The sequence below is a fragment of the Bos grunniens genome, chromosome 17, assembly GCF_055505025.1.
Source record: "Bos grunniens cultivar Pamir isolate PY7600 chromosome 17, Bosgru_T2T1.0, whole genome shotgun sequence".
NCBI lineage: Eukaryota > Metazoa > Chordata > Mammalia > Artiodactyla > Bovidae > Bos > Bos grunniens.
Window position 1 is genome coordinate 54,453,331 of NC_141181.1, and position 16,898 is coordinate 54,470,228.

The 16,898-nt window shown below is 37.7% G+C and overlaps 1 protein-coding gene across 2 annotated transcripts in view; it reads left to right on the top strand.

The window, feature by feature from the left end:
• Window positions 1-16,898, top strand: part of IFT81 (intraflagellar transport 81) — a 96,217-nt gene that overhangs the window by 25,239 nt on the left and 54,080 nt on the right. For both annotated transcript variants that reach the window (XM_086347660.1, XM_086347661.1), the window contains exon 11: window positions 9,147-9,293. In XM_086347660.1, coding sequence (XP_086203786.1) covers window positions 9,147-9,293 — 147 coding nt within the window. The remainder of the gene's footprint in view (window positions 1-9,146; window positions 9,294-16,898) is intronic.

Consider the following 16,898-nt stretch of genomic DNA (forward strand, 5'->3'; position numbering starts at 1 on the left):
AACTTTTTCACTCTCCTCTTTCACCTTCATCAAGAGGCCCTTTAGTTCCTCATCACTTTCTGCCATAAGGGTGGTGTCATCTGCATAACTGAGGTTATTGATATTTCTCCCAGCAATCTTGATTCCAGCTTGTGCTTCTTCCAGCCCAGCGTTTCTCATGATGTACTCTGTATAGAAGTTAAATAAGCAGGGTGACAATATACAGCCTTGATGTACTCCTTTTCCTATTTGGAACCAGTCTGTTGTTCCATGTCCAGTTCTAACTGTTGCTTCCTGACCTGCATACAAATTTCTCAAGAGGCAGGTCAGGTAGTCTGGTATTCCCATCTGTTTCAGAATTTTCCACAGTTTATTGTGATCCACACAGTCAAAGGCTTTGGCATAGTCAATAAAGCAGAAATAGATGTTTTTCTCGAACTCTTTTGCTTTTTCAATGATCCAGCAGATGTTGGCAATTTGGTCTCTGGTTCCTCTGCCTTTTCTAAAACCAGCTTGAACAACTGGAAGTTCACGGTTCACATATTGCAGAAGCGTGGCTTGGAGAATTTTGAGCATTACTAGCGTGTGAGATGAGTGCAGTTGTGTGGTAGTTTGAGCATTCTTTGGCATTGCCTTTGGGATTGGAATGAAAACTGACCTTTTCCAGTCGTGTGGCCACTGCTGAGTTTTCCAAATTTGCTGGCTTATTGAGTGCAGCACTTTCACAGCATCATCTTTCAGGATTTGAAATAGCTCAACTGGAATTCTATCACCTCCACTAGCTTTGTTTGTAGTGATGCTTTCTAAGGCCCACTTGACTTCACATTCCAGGATGTCTGGCTCTAGGTGAGTGATCATACCATCGTGATTATCTGAGTCGTGAAGATCTTTTTTGTCAGCTTCCTCAGTATCTGCCAACTGTGGAGAGAGCGTGAAATTTGATTTTTTTATGTGAATGCTTACCTCAAGTGATAGAAATAAATATTTAAAATCTTTGATGAACTAAAGTCAAAGTGTTAGCAGCTCAGTCGTGTCCGACTCAGTGATCCCATGGACTGTAGCCCACCAGGCTCCTCTGTCCATGGAATTCTCCAAGCAAGAATACTGGAGTGAGTTGCCATGCCCTTCTCCAGGGATCTTCCCAATCCAGGGATTGAACCTAGGTGTCTCCTACAATGTAGGCAGATTCTTTACTGCTTGAGCCACAAGGGAAGTCCTAATGAACTAAAGGCAATATACTTTTTCAGGTTTAAAGTTAGCTTGAAATAATACAGAATAAATTAAATTTTAGAGCTAAGGCATTTATCATTTTATACAGAAGTATTAAACCATGAGGATATATATTTTGTTATGTATTGCTAGACAGAAGATTCAAATGACAGCCAATTTGAAAATACTGAGCTACATAACAAAGCATTATTCAAGGATGCTAGAATTTTTGGAAAACCTTTTTATAATGGAAAAATTTGATCATATACAAAGGTAGAGAAAATAGTCTAAATAAATCCTTGTGTGTCCTTCAGCTATAGCTATTATGGCCATTCTTATTCCATCTATAGCCCGCAGCCGCATCTGGATTATTTGAAATAAATCTAAGATTTCATATTATTTCACATGTAAATATTTCAGAATGTATCTCTGAAAAATAAAAGCTTTTAAAAAGCTTAACAACATACCATATTTAAAATTTTTAATAATTCCTTAATACTGGCAAATATCCAGTCCATGTTCAGATTTCCTGATCTCTTTTTCTTTTCTTTTTTTTTTTTAGTTGCTTTTTTTAAGTAGGATCCATACAGGATTTATACATTGCATTTTTAATGTTTGATGTTTAAATATCTCTTAATCTATAGACTCTCTTCCTTCCTTATTTATCCATTTATTTAATAATTTTTTTGTAATTTTTTATTGAAGAAATTTACTTTTCCTATAGCATTTCCCATAGTTGATGTTTTGCTGATTGCAACTGAATGGTGTCCTTTTAAAATGTTCCTCTGTGTCTTGTATTTCCTATATATTAGAACTAGAAACTTGAACAGGTTTTTTTTTAAGAATACTTTCTAGTTGGTATTTTGCCATTCCCTGGAGTATAGAGGAGTTGAAGTTAGGCCAGCCTCTTTTTTATCTTTACTTTGCTGTCAGACAGGACTATTCTGACCAATATTTGTTTATAGAAAAGCAGTCTTGCTCAATTATTTATGGCGAGCAGTCTTTTTGATATAGCTTCTCTGAATAAGACTAAATTCCACGATATTCATTCCTGCTGAGTAGATGGCCTCATATCAGAGCAGAGAAGCACGGCTCATGATTGGAATAAGACATCGGCTCCTCAGAGAACAACTTTAGAGTGAAAGAAATATGTAGAAGAGTATATAAAGCTCTATCCAGAAAATATTGGGAAATTATTATGATTCTTTTCTAAGCACTCTTTCACTGACTGCTTAGAGGATGTTTGTCCTGCAGGATAGAGTGTGGAAAAGAGCCAGGATGGTTAGGTTAATCTCTCTGTGGTTTATGACATCCCACAGTAAACCCCACTTCCCACTTGTTTACTCTGGAAGGAAAAGCCCCACCCACTTTAATGTGATGGTCCCTGGCCTCCTGTAGTGTGACCAACTGTGGATATTCTTCATCCTTTTAAATTGACCCATGACTAGACACTGGAATCTGTGTCTTGAAAGTGCAGGGTTGTCTATTCTCCTGGGAACGAAATCCCCTAATGACATCAACATTATTCATCATTTGCTTTAGTCCATATGTTACACACAAGTTTATTATTATACTAAAAATAATATTATATATACATATATTCATATATTTCCATCCTTAGAGGAAGAAGAGCATATTATACACACTTTTGTTCACAGTGCTTTTTTTCTCGATATATGCTGTTGAATAGTATAGTAGAATAATCTTTATTCCTTTATAACTTTGTTGAGATACAATTCGTATACTATACAATTCACCCTTTTAAGGTGTAAATTCAATGATATTTAGTATCAGAGCTGTACAACAATTACCCAATCAATTTTAGAACATTTTTATCATGTCAAAAAAGAAACCCTGAACCCATTAGCAGTCACTTCCCATTTTCCCCCACATCCTCAGCCCCAGTCAACTACAAAAGACCAAACTAGCTCTGTAAATTTCCCTGTTGTGGACATTTCATATAAATGGAATCATATGATATGTCGTCCTTTGTGACTGGCTTCTTATACTTAACATACTGTTTTTAAAGTTTCTTCATGTATGGTGACTCAGACAGCAAAGAATTTCCTTCTGTGTAGGAGACAGGGTTCGATCTCTGGGTCAGGAAGATACCCTAGGGAAGGGAATGGCAACCTAGTCCAGTATTCTTGCCTGGAGACTTCCACAGGCAGAGGAGCATGGCAGGCTACAGTCGATAGGGTTCCAAAGAGTCGGACATGACTGAACAACTGACACTTTCGCTTCATGTTGTTAACATGTATTTCTACATGCTTAAACCTTTTTATTACTGAATAGTATTCCATTATACAGATATATCACATTTTGTTTTTCTGTTCGTCAGTTAATGAGCATTTGGGTTGTCCCTACTTTTTTGGCTATTATAAATAATGCTGGTAGGAATATTCTTATACAGGTTTTTGTTTGAAAATAAATTTTCACGTCTCATGAGTATACTTGTAGGAGTGCAATTGTTGGTTCAATGATAATTCTGTCTGTAACATTTTGAGGAAATGCCAGACTACTTTCCAAAGAAGCTATACCACTTTACATTGCCACCAACAGTGTATGAAGGTTCTGATTTCTCCACATTTGTACCAACACTTGTTATTATCTGTCTTTTTTGTATCCACTGTAGTGGATGCTTATTTCTGTTCACAGACATACTCCATTGGGTATGGAGTGGGTATATCACAGTTTATTCAACCAGTCCCCAGTTGATGAACATTTGGGTTGTTGCCATTCTTGTGCTGTTGCCAATCATACATCAATAAATAGCTTTTTGTTTATGTCTTTGCATTTTTTGTCAGTGTGTCTTTGGGATATAGTCTCAGAAGTGAGATTGCTACATCAAACAGTAATTGCGTATGTGAGTTTGCTAGATATTGCCAAATTTCTTTTCATAGGGTTTTAGCATTTTACATCCCTGTGGCAGTATATGAGAGTGCCTATTTCCTTACAGCCTCACAAGTAGAGTATGTTGTCAAACTTTTAGATTTTTGCTATCCTTGTAGATAAGAAATGGTATTTTATGATAGTTTTAATGTTTATTTATCTTACTATAAATAAGTTTGATCATCTTTTCACATAATCTTACTATAAGCAAGGTTGAACATCTGTATTTTCATATCACGTGTATTTTCATTTTTTAAACGGAGAATTGTTTAAAGGGTTTGCACTAAAGATTTCCCTCTCATAAAATTTGTTTGATAAAAATATTTGTACTATTTCACTGGAGAAGACAGTTTGGCTAATGTCTTTCTTAAACTAGTACAGTCGTGGTTCATTTAAGGAAATCCCCCACAAGTTGCTAATGCTACATTATCCATAAATGCTGCATTTATGGCTAAGAGCAGCCATCTGGGTTGTGTAAACATTTGCATAATTCTGGTGAATCAGATGTTTAATTTTCAATCTGCATTTCATTTATTAGAATGCCCCAATTATAATAAGTATTTTAACATTTTATTTTAAAAGTATGGATATTGAATTTAGATAGGATGATCTGTATTGTAGTTTTGGGAATAAAGCATTCTTGTTTTATTCCTGTGAAAGGAAACCAACCATACAGAAAAACAGCAGACTTAGTGTTAGCTTCTGGGTTTACCTAGAAGGTATTTTCATTAGCATTTCAATGTTAGTTGACAAGATTTTAATATTTTTTTTATTACTATTGCATTTCTGTTTCTCTGCTGATATATTCTATATTTTGCCTTCCAAAATGCTTTAAGGTTGCTATTTAATGCACATTGCAGGGGATTCCCTCATGGCGGTGCGGAGTGGTTTGAACTTGGTGCTTTCGCTGCCGGGGCCCAGGTTCAACCCCTGGTAGAAGGAAATGGCAACCCACTCCAGTGTTCTTGCCTAGAGAATCCCAGGGACAGCGGGGCCTTGGTGGGCTGCCGTCTATGGGGTTGCACAGAGTCGGACACGACTGAAGTGACTTAGCAGCAGCAGGGAAGATAAGATCCCACAAGCCATGTGGTGCAGCCAGATACATATATAAATATACATATATGTGTATATTATTGTTGTTGTTTAGTCGCCCAGTTATGTCTGACTCTTTGTGACCCCATGGACTGTAGCACGCCAGGCCTCCCTGTCCCTCAGCATCTCCCAGAGTTTGCCCAAGCTCATGTTCATTGCATCTCATCCTCTGATGCCCTGTTCTTCTGCCCTCAATCTTTCCCAGCATCAGAGACTTCCAATCAGTCGTCTGTATGCATCAGATGACCAAAATACTGGAGCTTTTGCTTCAGCATCAGTCCTTCCAGTGAATATTCAGAGTTGATCTCCCTTAAGATTCACTGGTTTGATCTTACTATCCACGGGATTTTCAGGAGTCTTCTCCAGCACCATAGTTTGAAGGCATCATAGTTCTTTGGCATTCTGTCTTCTTTACGGTCCAGCTCTCACAACCAAATGTGACCACTGGGAAGACCATAGCCTTGACTATATGGACCTTTGTTGGCAGAGTAATGTCTCTGCTTTTCAACGCTCTCTCTAGGTTTATCATTGCTTTCCTGCCAAGAAGTACGTGTCTTCTGATTTCATGGCTGCAGTCACCATCTGCAGTTATTTTGGAGCCCAAGAAGAGGAAATCTGTCACTACTTCCACCTTTTCCTCTTCTGTTTGCCATGCAGTAATGGGGCTGGATACCATGATCTTAGTTTTTTTAATATTTAGTCTTAAGCTGGCTCATTCATTTTCCGCCTTCACCCTCATCAAGAAGCTCTTTAGTTCCTCTTTGCTTTCTGCCATTAGAGTGGTATCATGTGCATATCTGAGGTTATTGATGTTTCTCCTGCCTGTCTTGATTCCAGCTTGTAACTCATCCAGCCCAGCACTTCTTGTGATGTGCTCACAAGAAATAGATTAAACAAACAAGATGACAGCAGACAGACCTGTTGTACTCCTTTCTCAATCTTGAACCAATCATTTATTTCATACAGGGTTCTAACTGTTGCTTCTTGATCCGCATACAGATTTCTCAGGAGACAGGGGAGATGGTCTGGTATTCCCATCTCTCTAAGAACTTTCTTTTTTTCCCACAGTTTGTCATGATCTACATAGTCAAAGGCTTCAGCTCAGTCAGTGAAACAGAGATAGATGTTTTTCTGAAATTCCCTTGCTTTTTCTATAATCCAGTGAATTTGATCTTTAGTTCCTCTTCCTTTTCTAAACCCAGCTTGGACATCTGGAAGTTTTTGGTTCACATAATGCTGAAGCCTAGCATGCAAGATTTTAAGCATGACCTTATTACCATGGGAAATGAGTGCAATTGTCTGATGGTTAGCACATTCTTTGGTACTACTCTTTTTGAGAATTGGGGTGAGAGGATTGACCTTTTCCAGTCCTGTGGCTCCTGCTGGGTCTTCCAGATTTGCTAACATAATGAATGCCAAGGGCTTCCCTGGTGGCTCAGATGGTAAAGAATCTGTCTGCAATGCAGGAGACCCAGATTCGCTCCTTGGGTCAGGAAGATCCCCTGGAGAAGGGAATAGCAACCCATTTCAGTATTCTTGGCTGAAGAATTCCATGGACAGAGGAGCCTGGTGGGTTACAGTCCATAGAGTCACCAAGAGTTGGACATGACTGAGCAACTAACACAGCTATCTGGGGCCAGCATCCTACATTTTCCCATCCCTTTGTCCTTAGGGAATGGCAGCAGCTATATTGCAGGCATTGTTCTGCAATGAATGCCAAACCTTGATGGCATCATCCTTTAGGGGTTTGAATAGTTCTGCTGGAATTTCATCGCATCTACTAGCTTTATGGCAACCCACTCCAGTACTCTTGCCTGGAAAATCCCATGGACAGAGGAGCTTGGTAGGCTGCAGTCCATGGGGTCGCTAAGAGTCGGACACGACTGAGTGATTTCACTTTCACACATTGGAGAAGGAAATGGCAACCCACTCCAGTGTTCTTGCCTGGAGAATCCCAGGGATGGGGGAGCCTGGTGGGCTGCTGTCTATGGGGTTGCACAGAGTTAGACACGACTGAAGCGACTTAGCAGCAGTAGCAGCAGCAGCTTTATTAACAGCAGTGCTTCTTAAGGTCCACTTGACTTCACACTCCAGAATGTCTGGCTCTTGGTGACTAACCACACCATCATAGTAATCCAGTTCATTAAGATCTTTTTTATACAGCTCTTCGATGGATTCTTTTCATCTCTTCTTGATCTCTTCAGCATCTACTCGGTCTCTACCATTTTTACCCTTTATTGTGCCCATCTTTGGGTGGAATTCTTCCTTGATGTTCCCAATTTTCCTGAGGAGATCTCTAATCTTTCCTTTTTTGTTGTTTCCTTCTATTATTAAGCATTGTTCATCGAAGAAGGCCTTCTTGTCTCTTCTAGCTATTTTTTGGAACTCTGATTTTAATTGAATGTACCTTTCCCCTCTCTCCCTTGCTTTTTCACTTCTCTTCATTCTTCCGCTATTTGTAAAGCCTCCTCAGATAACCACTTTGCCTTCTTGCTTTTCTTTTTCTTTGGGATGGTTTTGTTTACCGCCTCCTGTACAATATTACGGACTTCAGGCACGTCGTTAGCTAGATCTAGTCCCTTGAATCTATTGGTTACCTCTACTGTGAATTCATATGGATTTAAGGCTGGCCTAGTGTTTTTCCCAGCTTTCTTTAGTTTAAGCCTGAATTTGCTGTGAGAAGCTGATGATCTGAGCCACAGTCAGCTCCAGGTCTTGTTTTGCTGACTGTATGCAGCTTCTCCTACATCTTTGTCTACAAAGAATGTAATCAATTTGATTTTGGTATTGACCATTTGGTGGTATCCATGTGTAAAGTTGTCTTTCGTGTTGTTGAAAAAAGTATTTGCTATGACTTGTGCATTCTCTTGGCAGAATTCAGTTAACCTTTGCCCTGCTTCATTTTGTTCTCCAAGGCCAAGCTTGCCTGTTACTCCAGGTTTATCTTGACTTCCTACTTTTACATTCCAATCCCTGATGATGAATAGAATATCTTTTTTAGGTGTTAGTTCTAGAAGATCTTCCAGGCCTTCATAGAGCTGATCAACTTCAGTTTCTTCAGCATCGGTGGTAGGGGCAGAGACTTGAATTACTGTGATATTGAATGGCTTGCCTTGGAAACAAACAGAGATCATTCTGTCATTTTTGATGTTGCACCTAAGTACCATATTTTTGACTCTTTTGTCGACTATATGGGCTACTCCATTTCTTCTATGGGATTCTTGCCCACAGTAGTAGATATAACGGTCATCTGAATTAAATTCACCCGTTCCCGTCAATTTTAGTTCACTGATTCCTAGGACGTCGATGTGTATTCTTACTGTCTCCTGCTTGACCACATCCAATTTTCCTTGATTCATGGACCTAACATTCCAGGTTCCTATACAGTACTGTTCTTTGCAGCATTGGATTTTACTTTCATCAGCAGACACATCCACAACTGAGTGTTATATCTGCCTTGGCCTAGCCTCTTCATTCATTCTGGGTCTATTGGTAATTCTTCTCCATTCTTCCCCAGTAGCATATTGGATACCTTCACACCCAAGGGACTCATCTTTTGGTGTCATATCTTTTTGGCTTTTTATACAGTTCATGAGGTTCTCATGGCAAGTATACTGGGATGGTTTGCCATTCCCTTCTCCAGTGGATCACTTTTTGTCAGAACTCTCTGCTAAGATCTGCCCATCTGAGTGGCCCTGCATAGCATGGCTTATAGATTCAGAGTTATGCAAGCCTCTCTGCCATGACAAGGCAGTAATCTGTGAAGGGGATATGTGTATATATATGTGTGTGTGTGTGTATATAGCATACTCATACTAAATATAAAACTTGTGATAGCAGGTGGTAGGGCAAAGGAGAAGTTAACCTGATATTGAAAATTTAGCTCAGTCAGTAAAATCTAAAAAATACATAATTTCAGAAAATAATAGAAAGTTGATTGTCTCATTTTACATTCTTATTTAATGCTTAATTAGGCATCTATCATTTCTCGTAAAAAAGAAGCCAAAGCTGAGGAACTTCAAGAAGCAAAGGAAAAGTTAGCCAACCTAGAGAGAGAAGTGTCAGTGAAGACAAGTCAGACCCGTGAATATGACGGCACTGAAGTTTTGAAGGGAGATGAGGTAAGTTGAGATATCTAATGGGACGAGAATATGGTTATTGCTTTTGTTTGAAACCATTAATGTTTTTTACTTTTTAGCTTGTCAGTAATGGGATATTCATCATGTTGATGTTTGGTAGAAACCAACACAATTCTGTAAAGCATTTATCCTTCAACTAAAAAATAATTTTAAAAAAGAAAGATAAAAAAATAGGAAGTTCATTTATTTTATGAAACTTATTTATTTAAAACTGAAAACTCTGCGACTTCCCTGGTGATCCAGTGGTTAAGACTCCATGCTCACAATGCAGAGGGTGCAGGTTCAGTCTCTGGTCAGGGATCCCACATGTGCAACTAAAGATCCTGCATGCTGCAATGAAGATTCTGCATGCCGCAGCTAAGACCTAATGCAGCCAAATAAATAAAATAAAAATAAATATTTTTTAAAAATAAGAATAAAACTGAAAGCTCTTTTCAGTAATACTGAGATATGCTTGATATATAATGACAGAGATTTTAGTGATTTTATGAAATAATGTTCCAAATTTTCACTTTTTAAGTGGATTTATATTGGATTTATTATAAATATTAGGTTATAAAAGTGAAACCAAATGAGTAGGAACTGTCAGGTAAGCAAATATTCATATTTTTTGATAAATATAATTCCATAAAGAGCTGAGAAAGTATTACTAAGTTGCTTCATCAATAATGTGTACTTGGCCTGTGGGACTGGCATCATTAAAATGACTTCATTTAAAAATAATTACAAATTTAAAAAATATAATTATGTCTTACATTGCTGTCTCTTTACATTTGGAACAATGATTTGGCAGCTCTTATTTTACTTATCCTTCTGTCAGACTCATGAAATGAGTAGGACAAGTAATATTGTCATTTATAGATGGTGGAAGTTAAGCATCAAAAATATAAACCCCATCTCCTTTTTATGAAGTTATCTCAAGAAAGAGTAAATAAATGAAGCAAAATATCTTGCCTTCAGCTCAGTGCTTTTTTTTTTCTTTTAGCAAAACAAGTGATAGGTCATATTTTAATTCATAAACATTGCATCTCTTTACCACCTCTAACAGCTTTTTTATGTTATATTAGCTACTGCTGCTAAGTCACTTCAGTCGTGTCCAACTCTGTGCGACCCCATAGACGGCAGCCCACTAGGCTCTTCTGTCCCTGGGATTCTCCAGGCAAGAATACTGGAGTGGGTTGCCATTTCCTTCTCCAATGCATGAAAGTGAAAAGTGAAAGTAAAGTCACTCAGTCATGTCCAGCTCTTAGCGACCCCATGAACTTCAGCCTACCAGGCTCCTCCGTCCATGGGATTTTCCAGGCAAGAGTACTGGAGCGGGTTGCCATTGCCTTCTCTGATATTAGCTACTAGTTCTCAGCAAAAGCTACTTTGAAAAGCTGCTCTGGTCCAGACCTCATTTTTGGCTTTGAAAAGTTATTGAATTCATACTGTTACAAATTGGCAGTGAATCTTCACTATGCCAAACACAAATGAATTGTTTGCATAGCACCACTTTCCTCTGGGGCTTTTGATTGTAGCTTCTCTATATGCCTTCTAGTTTATTGGGGAGGTAGAATTCATAAATCAACACCTGATTGAAAAACTTCTTTGGATTTTAACATCCACTTCCAGGGGAATTCCCTGGCAGTTCAGTGTTTAGGACTGAAGGCTTTCATTGCAGGGGGCATGGGTTCAATCTCTGGTCGGGTAACTGAAGACTGCCTGCCGAGTAGTGAAGCAAAAAAAAAAAAAAGACATTAACTTACAGATTGCTTTAAGAAATGGGAGTGTTTTACACCTAAAACAGCTGGAAAAAGAACTTAAAAACCCCAAAATTAGCAGAAGGAAAGAAATCATAAAGATCAGAGCAGCAATAAATGAAAAAGAAATGAAAGAAACAATAATAAAGATTAATAAAACTAAAATCTGGCTCTTTGAGAAGATAAAATTGGCAAACCTTTAGCCAGACTCATCAAGGAAAAAAGAGAGAGAAGAATCAAATCAACAAAATTAGAAAAGAAAAAGGAGAGGTTACAACAGACAGTGCAGAAATACAAAGGATGATAAGAGACTGTTATGAACAACTATATGGCAATAAAATGGATAACCTGGAAGAAATGGACAGATTCTTAGAAAAGTTCAATTTTCCAAGACTGAACCAGGAAGAAATAGAAATTATGAACAACCCAATTACAAGCACTGAAATAAAAACTGTAATCAGAAATCTCCCAAAAAACAGCCCAGGACCAGATGGCTTCACAGGTGAATTCTGTCAAGCATTTAGAGTAGAACTAATGCCTATCCTTCTAAACCTCTTTCAAAAAATTGCAGAGGAAGGAACACTTCCAAACTCATTCTACACAGCCACCATCACCCCAATACCAAAACCAGACAAAGACAACACTAAAAAAGAAAACTACAGGCCAATATCCCTGATGAACATATATGCAAAAATCCTCAACAAAATTCTAGCAAACATAATTCAACAACATATTAAAAAGTTCATACACCATGATCAAGTTGGGTTTATTCCAGGGATGCAAGAAATCTTCAATATATGCAAATCAATCAATGTGCTACACCATATTAACGAACTGAAAGATAAAAACTATGTGATAATCTCAATGGATGCAGAAAAGGCCTTTGACAAAATTCAGCACCCATTTATGATTAAAACTCTTCAAAAAATGGGCATAGAAGTACCATTTACTCAACATAGAAAAGGCCATATATGATAAGCCCACAGCAAACATAATTCTCAATTGTGAAGAACTGAAAGCATTCCTCCTAAGATCAGGAACAAAACAAGGGTGTCTACTCTCACGACTATAATTCAACATAGTTTTGGAAGTCCTAGTTACAGCAATCAGAGAAGAAAAAGAAATAAAAGGAATCTATATCAGAAAAGAAGAAGTAAAGCTCTCACTGTTTACAGATGACATGATACAGATGACAAGAAAACCCTAAAGATACTATCAGAAAATTACTAGAGCTAATCAATGAGTTTAGCAAATTCACAGGACACAAAATCAATACACAAAAGTCACTTGCATTCCTATATACTAACAATGAAAAATCAGAAAGAGAAATTAAGGAATCAGTCCTATTCACCATTGCAACAAAAAGAATAAAATATCTAGGAATAAGCCTACCTAAGGAGACAAAAGAACTGTATACAGAAAATTATAAGACACCCATGAAAGAAATCAAAGATGACATAAACAGATGGAGAGAGATTCCATGTTTCTGAGTAGAAAGAATCAATATTGTAAAAATGACTGTACTACCAAATGCAGTCTACAGATTCATTGTGAACTCTATCAAATTACCAAAGGCATTTTTCACAGAGGTAGAACAAAAAATTTCACAATTCACATGGAAGCACAAAAGACCCCTAATAGCCAAAGCAGTCTTGAGAAAGAAGAATGGAGCTAGAGGAATCAACCTTCCAGACTTCAGATTATCCTGCAAAGCTACAGTCATCAAGACAGTATGGTACTGGCACAAAAACAGAACAATATAGACTAATGAAACAACATAGAAAGCCCAGAAATAAAGCCATGCACCTATGCTGCTGCTGCTGCTAAGTCACCTCAGTCATATCTGACTCTGTGCAACCCCGTAGACGGCAGCCCATCAGGCTCCCCCATCCCTGGGATTCTCCAGGCAAGAACACTGGAGTGGGTTGCCATTTCCTTCTCCAATGTGTGAAAGTGAAGTCACTCAGTCGTATCTGACTCTTTGCAACCCCATGGACTGCAGCCTACCAGGCTCCTCCGTCAATGGGATTTTCCAGGCAAGAGTACTGGAGTGAGTTGCCATTGCCTTCTCCACATGTACCTATGGGTACCTTATTTTTGACAAAGGAGGCAAGAATATACAATGGGGCAAAGACAGCCTCTTCAATAAGTGGTGCTGGAAAAACTGGACAGCTACATGTAAAAGAATGAAATTAGAACACTTCCTAACACCATACACAAAGATAAACTCAAAATGGATTAAAGACCTAAATGTAAGACCAGAAACTATAAAACTCTTAGAGGAAAACATAGGCAGAACACTCGATGACATAAATCAAACCAAGATCCTCTATGACCCACTTCCTAGAATGATGGAAATAAAAACAAAAGTAAACAAGCAGGACCTGATTAAACCTAAAAGCTTTTGCACAACAAAGCAAACTATAAGCAAAGTGAAAAGACAAGCAAAGTGAAAAGACAACCCTCAGAATGGGAGAAAATAATAGCAAATGAAACAACTGACAAAAGATTAATTTCTAAAATATACAAGCAGCTGATACAACTCAATACCAGAAAAACAACCCAATCAAAAAGTGGGCAAAAGATCTGAACAGACATTTCTCCGAAGAAGACATAGATGGCTAACAAACACATGAAAAGATGCTCAACATTGCTCATTATTAGAGAAATACGAATCAAAACTACAGTGAGATATCACCTCACACCGGTCAGAATGGCCATCTTCGAAAAGTCTACAAGCAATAAATGCTGGAGAGGGTGTGGAGAAAAGGGAACCCTCTTGCACTGTTGGTGGGAATGTAAATTGATACAGCCTCTATGGAAGACAGTATGGAGATTCCTTTAAAAAGTAGGAACAAACCACCATATGACCCAGCAATCCAACTCCTAGGCATATACCCTGAGGAAACCAAAACTGAAAAAGACACATGTACCCCAGTGTTCATTGCAGCACTATTTACAATAGCTAGAACATGGAATAAACGTAGATGTCCATCAACAGATGAATGGATAAAGAAATTGTGGTACATGTACACAATTGAATATTACTCAACCATAAAAAGTACCCATTTGAGTCAGTTCTAATGAGGTGGATAAATCTAGAGCCTGTTACACAGAGTGAAGTAAGTCAGAAAGAGAAAGATAAATATTGTATATCAATGCATATATATGGAATCTTAGAAAGATGGTACCAAAGAGTTTATTTGCAGGGCAACAATGGAGAAACAGACATAGAGAACAGACTTATGGACGTGGGGAGAGGAGAGGGTAAGATGCATGGAGAGAGTAACATGGAAACTTACATTACCATATGTAAAATAAATAGCCAATGGGAATTTGCTGCGTGTCTCAGGAAACTCAGAGGCTCTGTATCAACCTAGAGGGGTGACTAGGGATGGAGAGGGAGATGGGAGAGAGGGGATATATGTATACCTATAGCTGATTCATGTTGAGGTTTGACAGAAAACAACAAAATTCTGAAAAGTAGTTATCCTTCAATTAAAAAAAAACCCAAACCAAGAAAAAAAAGAAATGGGAGTATTTTAAATGATACTTGGAAGCCAACAGAGTGTGCTTCATGATATCCTTGCTATCCAGGAAATAAAGATTAATTATGCAGCAACTTTGCTTTATAAGAGAACAGTCTATCTCCTAGCATTTTTATCTTTTCTTAGGAAAATACTGCCTGTTTGACAAATACCAATTGCTATGGCCATATTTGGCACTGAATAGTGGTTATAACTCAGTATTAAATATTCCCTCTATGCAAATGTGATGGAAAAGAACCTCGTGCCAAGCTATTAGCTTTTATCTTTGACAAATTATAGTGAATAGGAAAAGTATCTGATGACAGAAAAGAGCACATTTTTTAAGGGGAAAAAGATAATTTTGGATATGGATAAGGTCAACTTAATTTTTAAACAATGTTTGGTCAGAAACTAGAACAAATCAAGTAAATCATTTGGCAGTTACCTAAAAGAACAGAAGGTATTGGGGAACATTAAGCATAATTTTATTAAGAACAAATCTTGGTAGACCAATTTTGTTTTCTACTCTGATAAAGTGGTAGACCATATGGACAAAAGGGAGGAAGTTTGTTCTACTTAAAATTATATAATACAGCTGGACTTCACTGAGGTTTCATTTGGTATCACATGGTAATTGCCAAAAAATCATGTTCTTTGCCACCCATCTGTTAACACAGTTGGTGAGAGGGTATCAAGAAATGGTAGCATGGTGTTCAAAAAGAATATTGTGCCCAGAGTCACAAATAGAAGAATGAGGAAAGGTAGGGCTAACATTTATTGAGCAACTTTTATGTAAGGCTCTGTGCTAGATGATTTGCAAACATATATTTCCCTTCTTCTTGAGAGAGAGATTACTATTATTTCCATTTTTACAACTAGTTGAAACTCAGGAAAATTATAGATTTACACAACTAATAAGTGGCCACGCAGGATCTAGGTCTCTCTCACATGTTCCTGTTGACCTTAAGCAAATCACTTCTCCATTTATAAAATAATGGATGTCCAAGCTTCTGAGAAACTCAAAGGCTAAGTCAACATGTAACATCTGGCATCCAAAAGTGATCATTCCTCTGGGACCCATGTTGGTGCACCTGGAAGAGGCAGGGTGGCAGACTAGTTAAGTCATGGTCTCTATAACTTGGTCTGAGTGCACATCCTGGCTTTCTCAGCCTACTTACTAGCTGGGTGACCTTGGCCAGCTTCCTTAATGCTTAGAGAGAGTAAGTAACTTGCCTGAAGTCACACAGTGAGTTGCAGAGCAAGGATTTGAATCCAAATCTGAATGCCTCTGCAGCTGTGCTCCAAAATGAATACTGAACTATTCTTCAAGGTACTATTAGAATGAGTTAATTTTAAAATTCATATTTGACTCTGAATAGGACCACATTGTACACAGTCATTAACTGGAAACAATAGTTTGCTAGAAACTGTATGACAGCCATTTATTTGGAAATAAACCTTCATTCCTTGATTGTCCATATGTAGTTGTTTGACTAATCTTTTCTTGGAAAAATTGAGGAATGTGACTGTGTTAGGATGAATGTAACAAATATTATACATATAGTAATTTATATTCCTTTGTCATTTTTTTCTTTAGAGATCATTTAGAGTTCATTTTTAAAATTCAGTATCAAAGTGTGTATTTTGATGCTTCCTACTGCCTTTAAAGTCAATATTCCAGATGTTACATTTTGTCTAAGAATTTTAGCTCTTCTAATTGCAGATGACAAGTGCTACAGGCATTTGTTCTTTACTAGATTTTTCATTTGTGTTCCTTTGATTTTTCTTATTAAAAAAGATGGGGACCTCCCTGCCCGTCCAGTGGATGAGACTCTGTGCTCCCAATGCAGGGGGCCTGGGTTCAATCCCTAGTCAGGGAATTTGATCCTGAGTGCTGCATCTAAGACCTGGAGCAGCCAAATAAATAAATATTTTTTAAAAAACAGGTGAAGAGCCTAAAAACACTTGTTTTTTTCCTGATACTTTGGTTAACAGTTTATTTTCAATGATTTACTTGGCAATATATAGGGGTAAGCACAGCAAAATCTTATTCTGCCAGACTTCTGACATAGGTAGGAATTTCTTGCACAGTTGGAAGTATCTTCTTAGTGATAGAGATTTTCTTGCCAGTCTCGTCTATCTTGATTTCTTTCTCTTCAAACAAGTGTTTGGTAGGTGATAAAGAGGTTAAGTTTAGAGACTACAGTTTTTAACATAGCTGAAAATTGATAATAATAATGAGTCTCTAACTCTCCTTTATATTTTGAAGTTTTCTGTACTGGATTTAAGTACATAAAGTACATACATAAGTACATAAA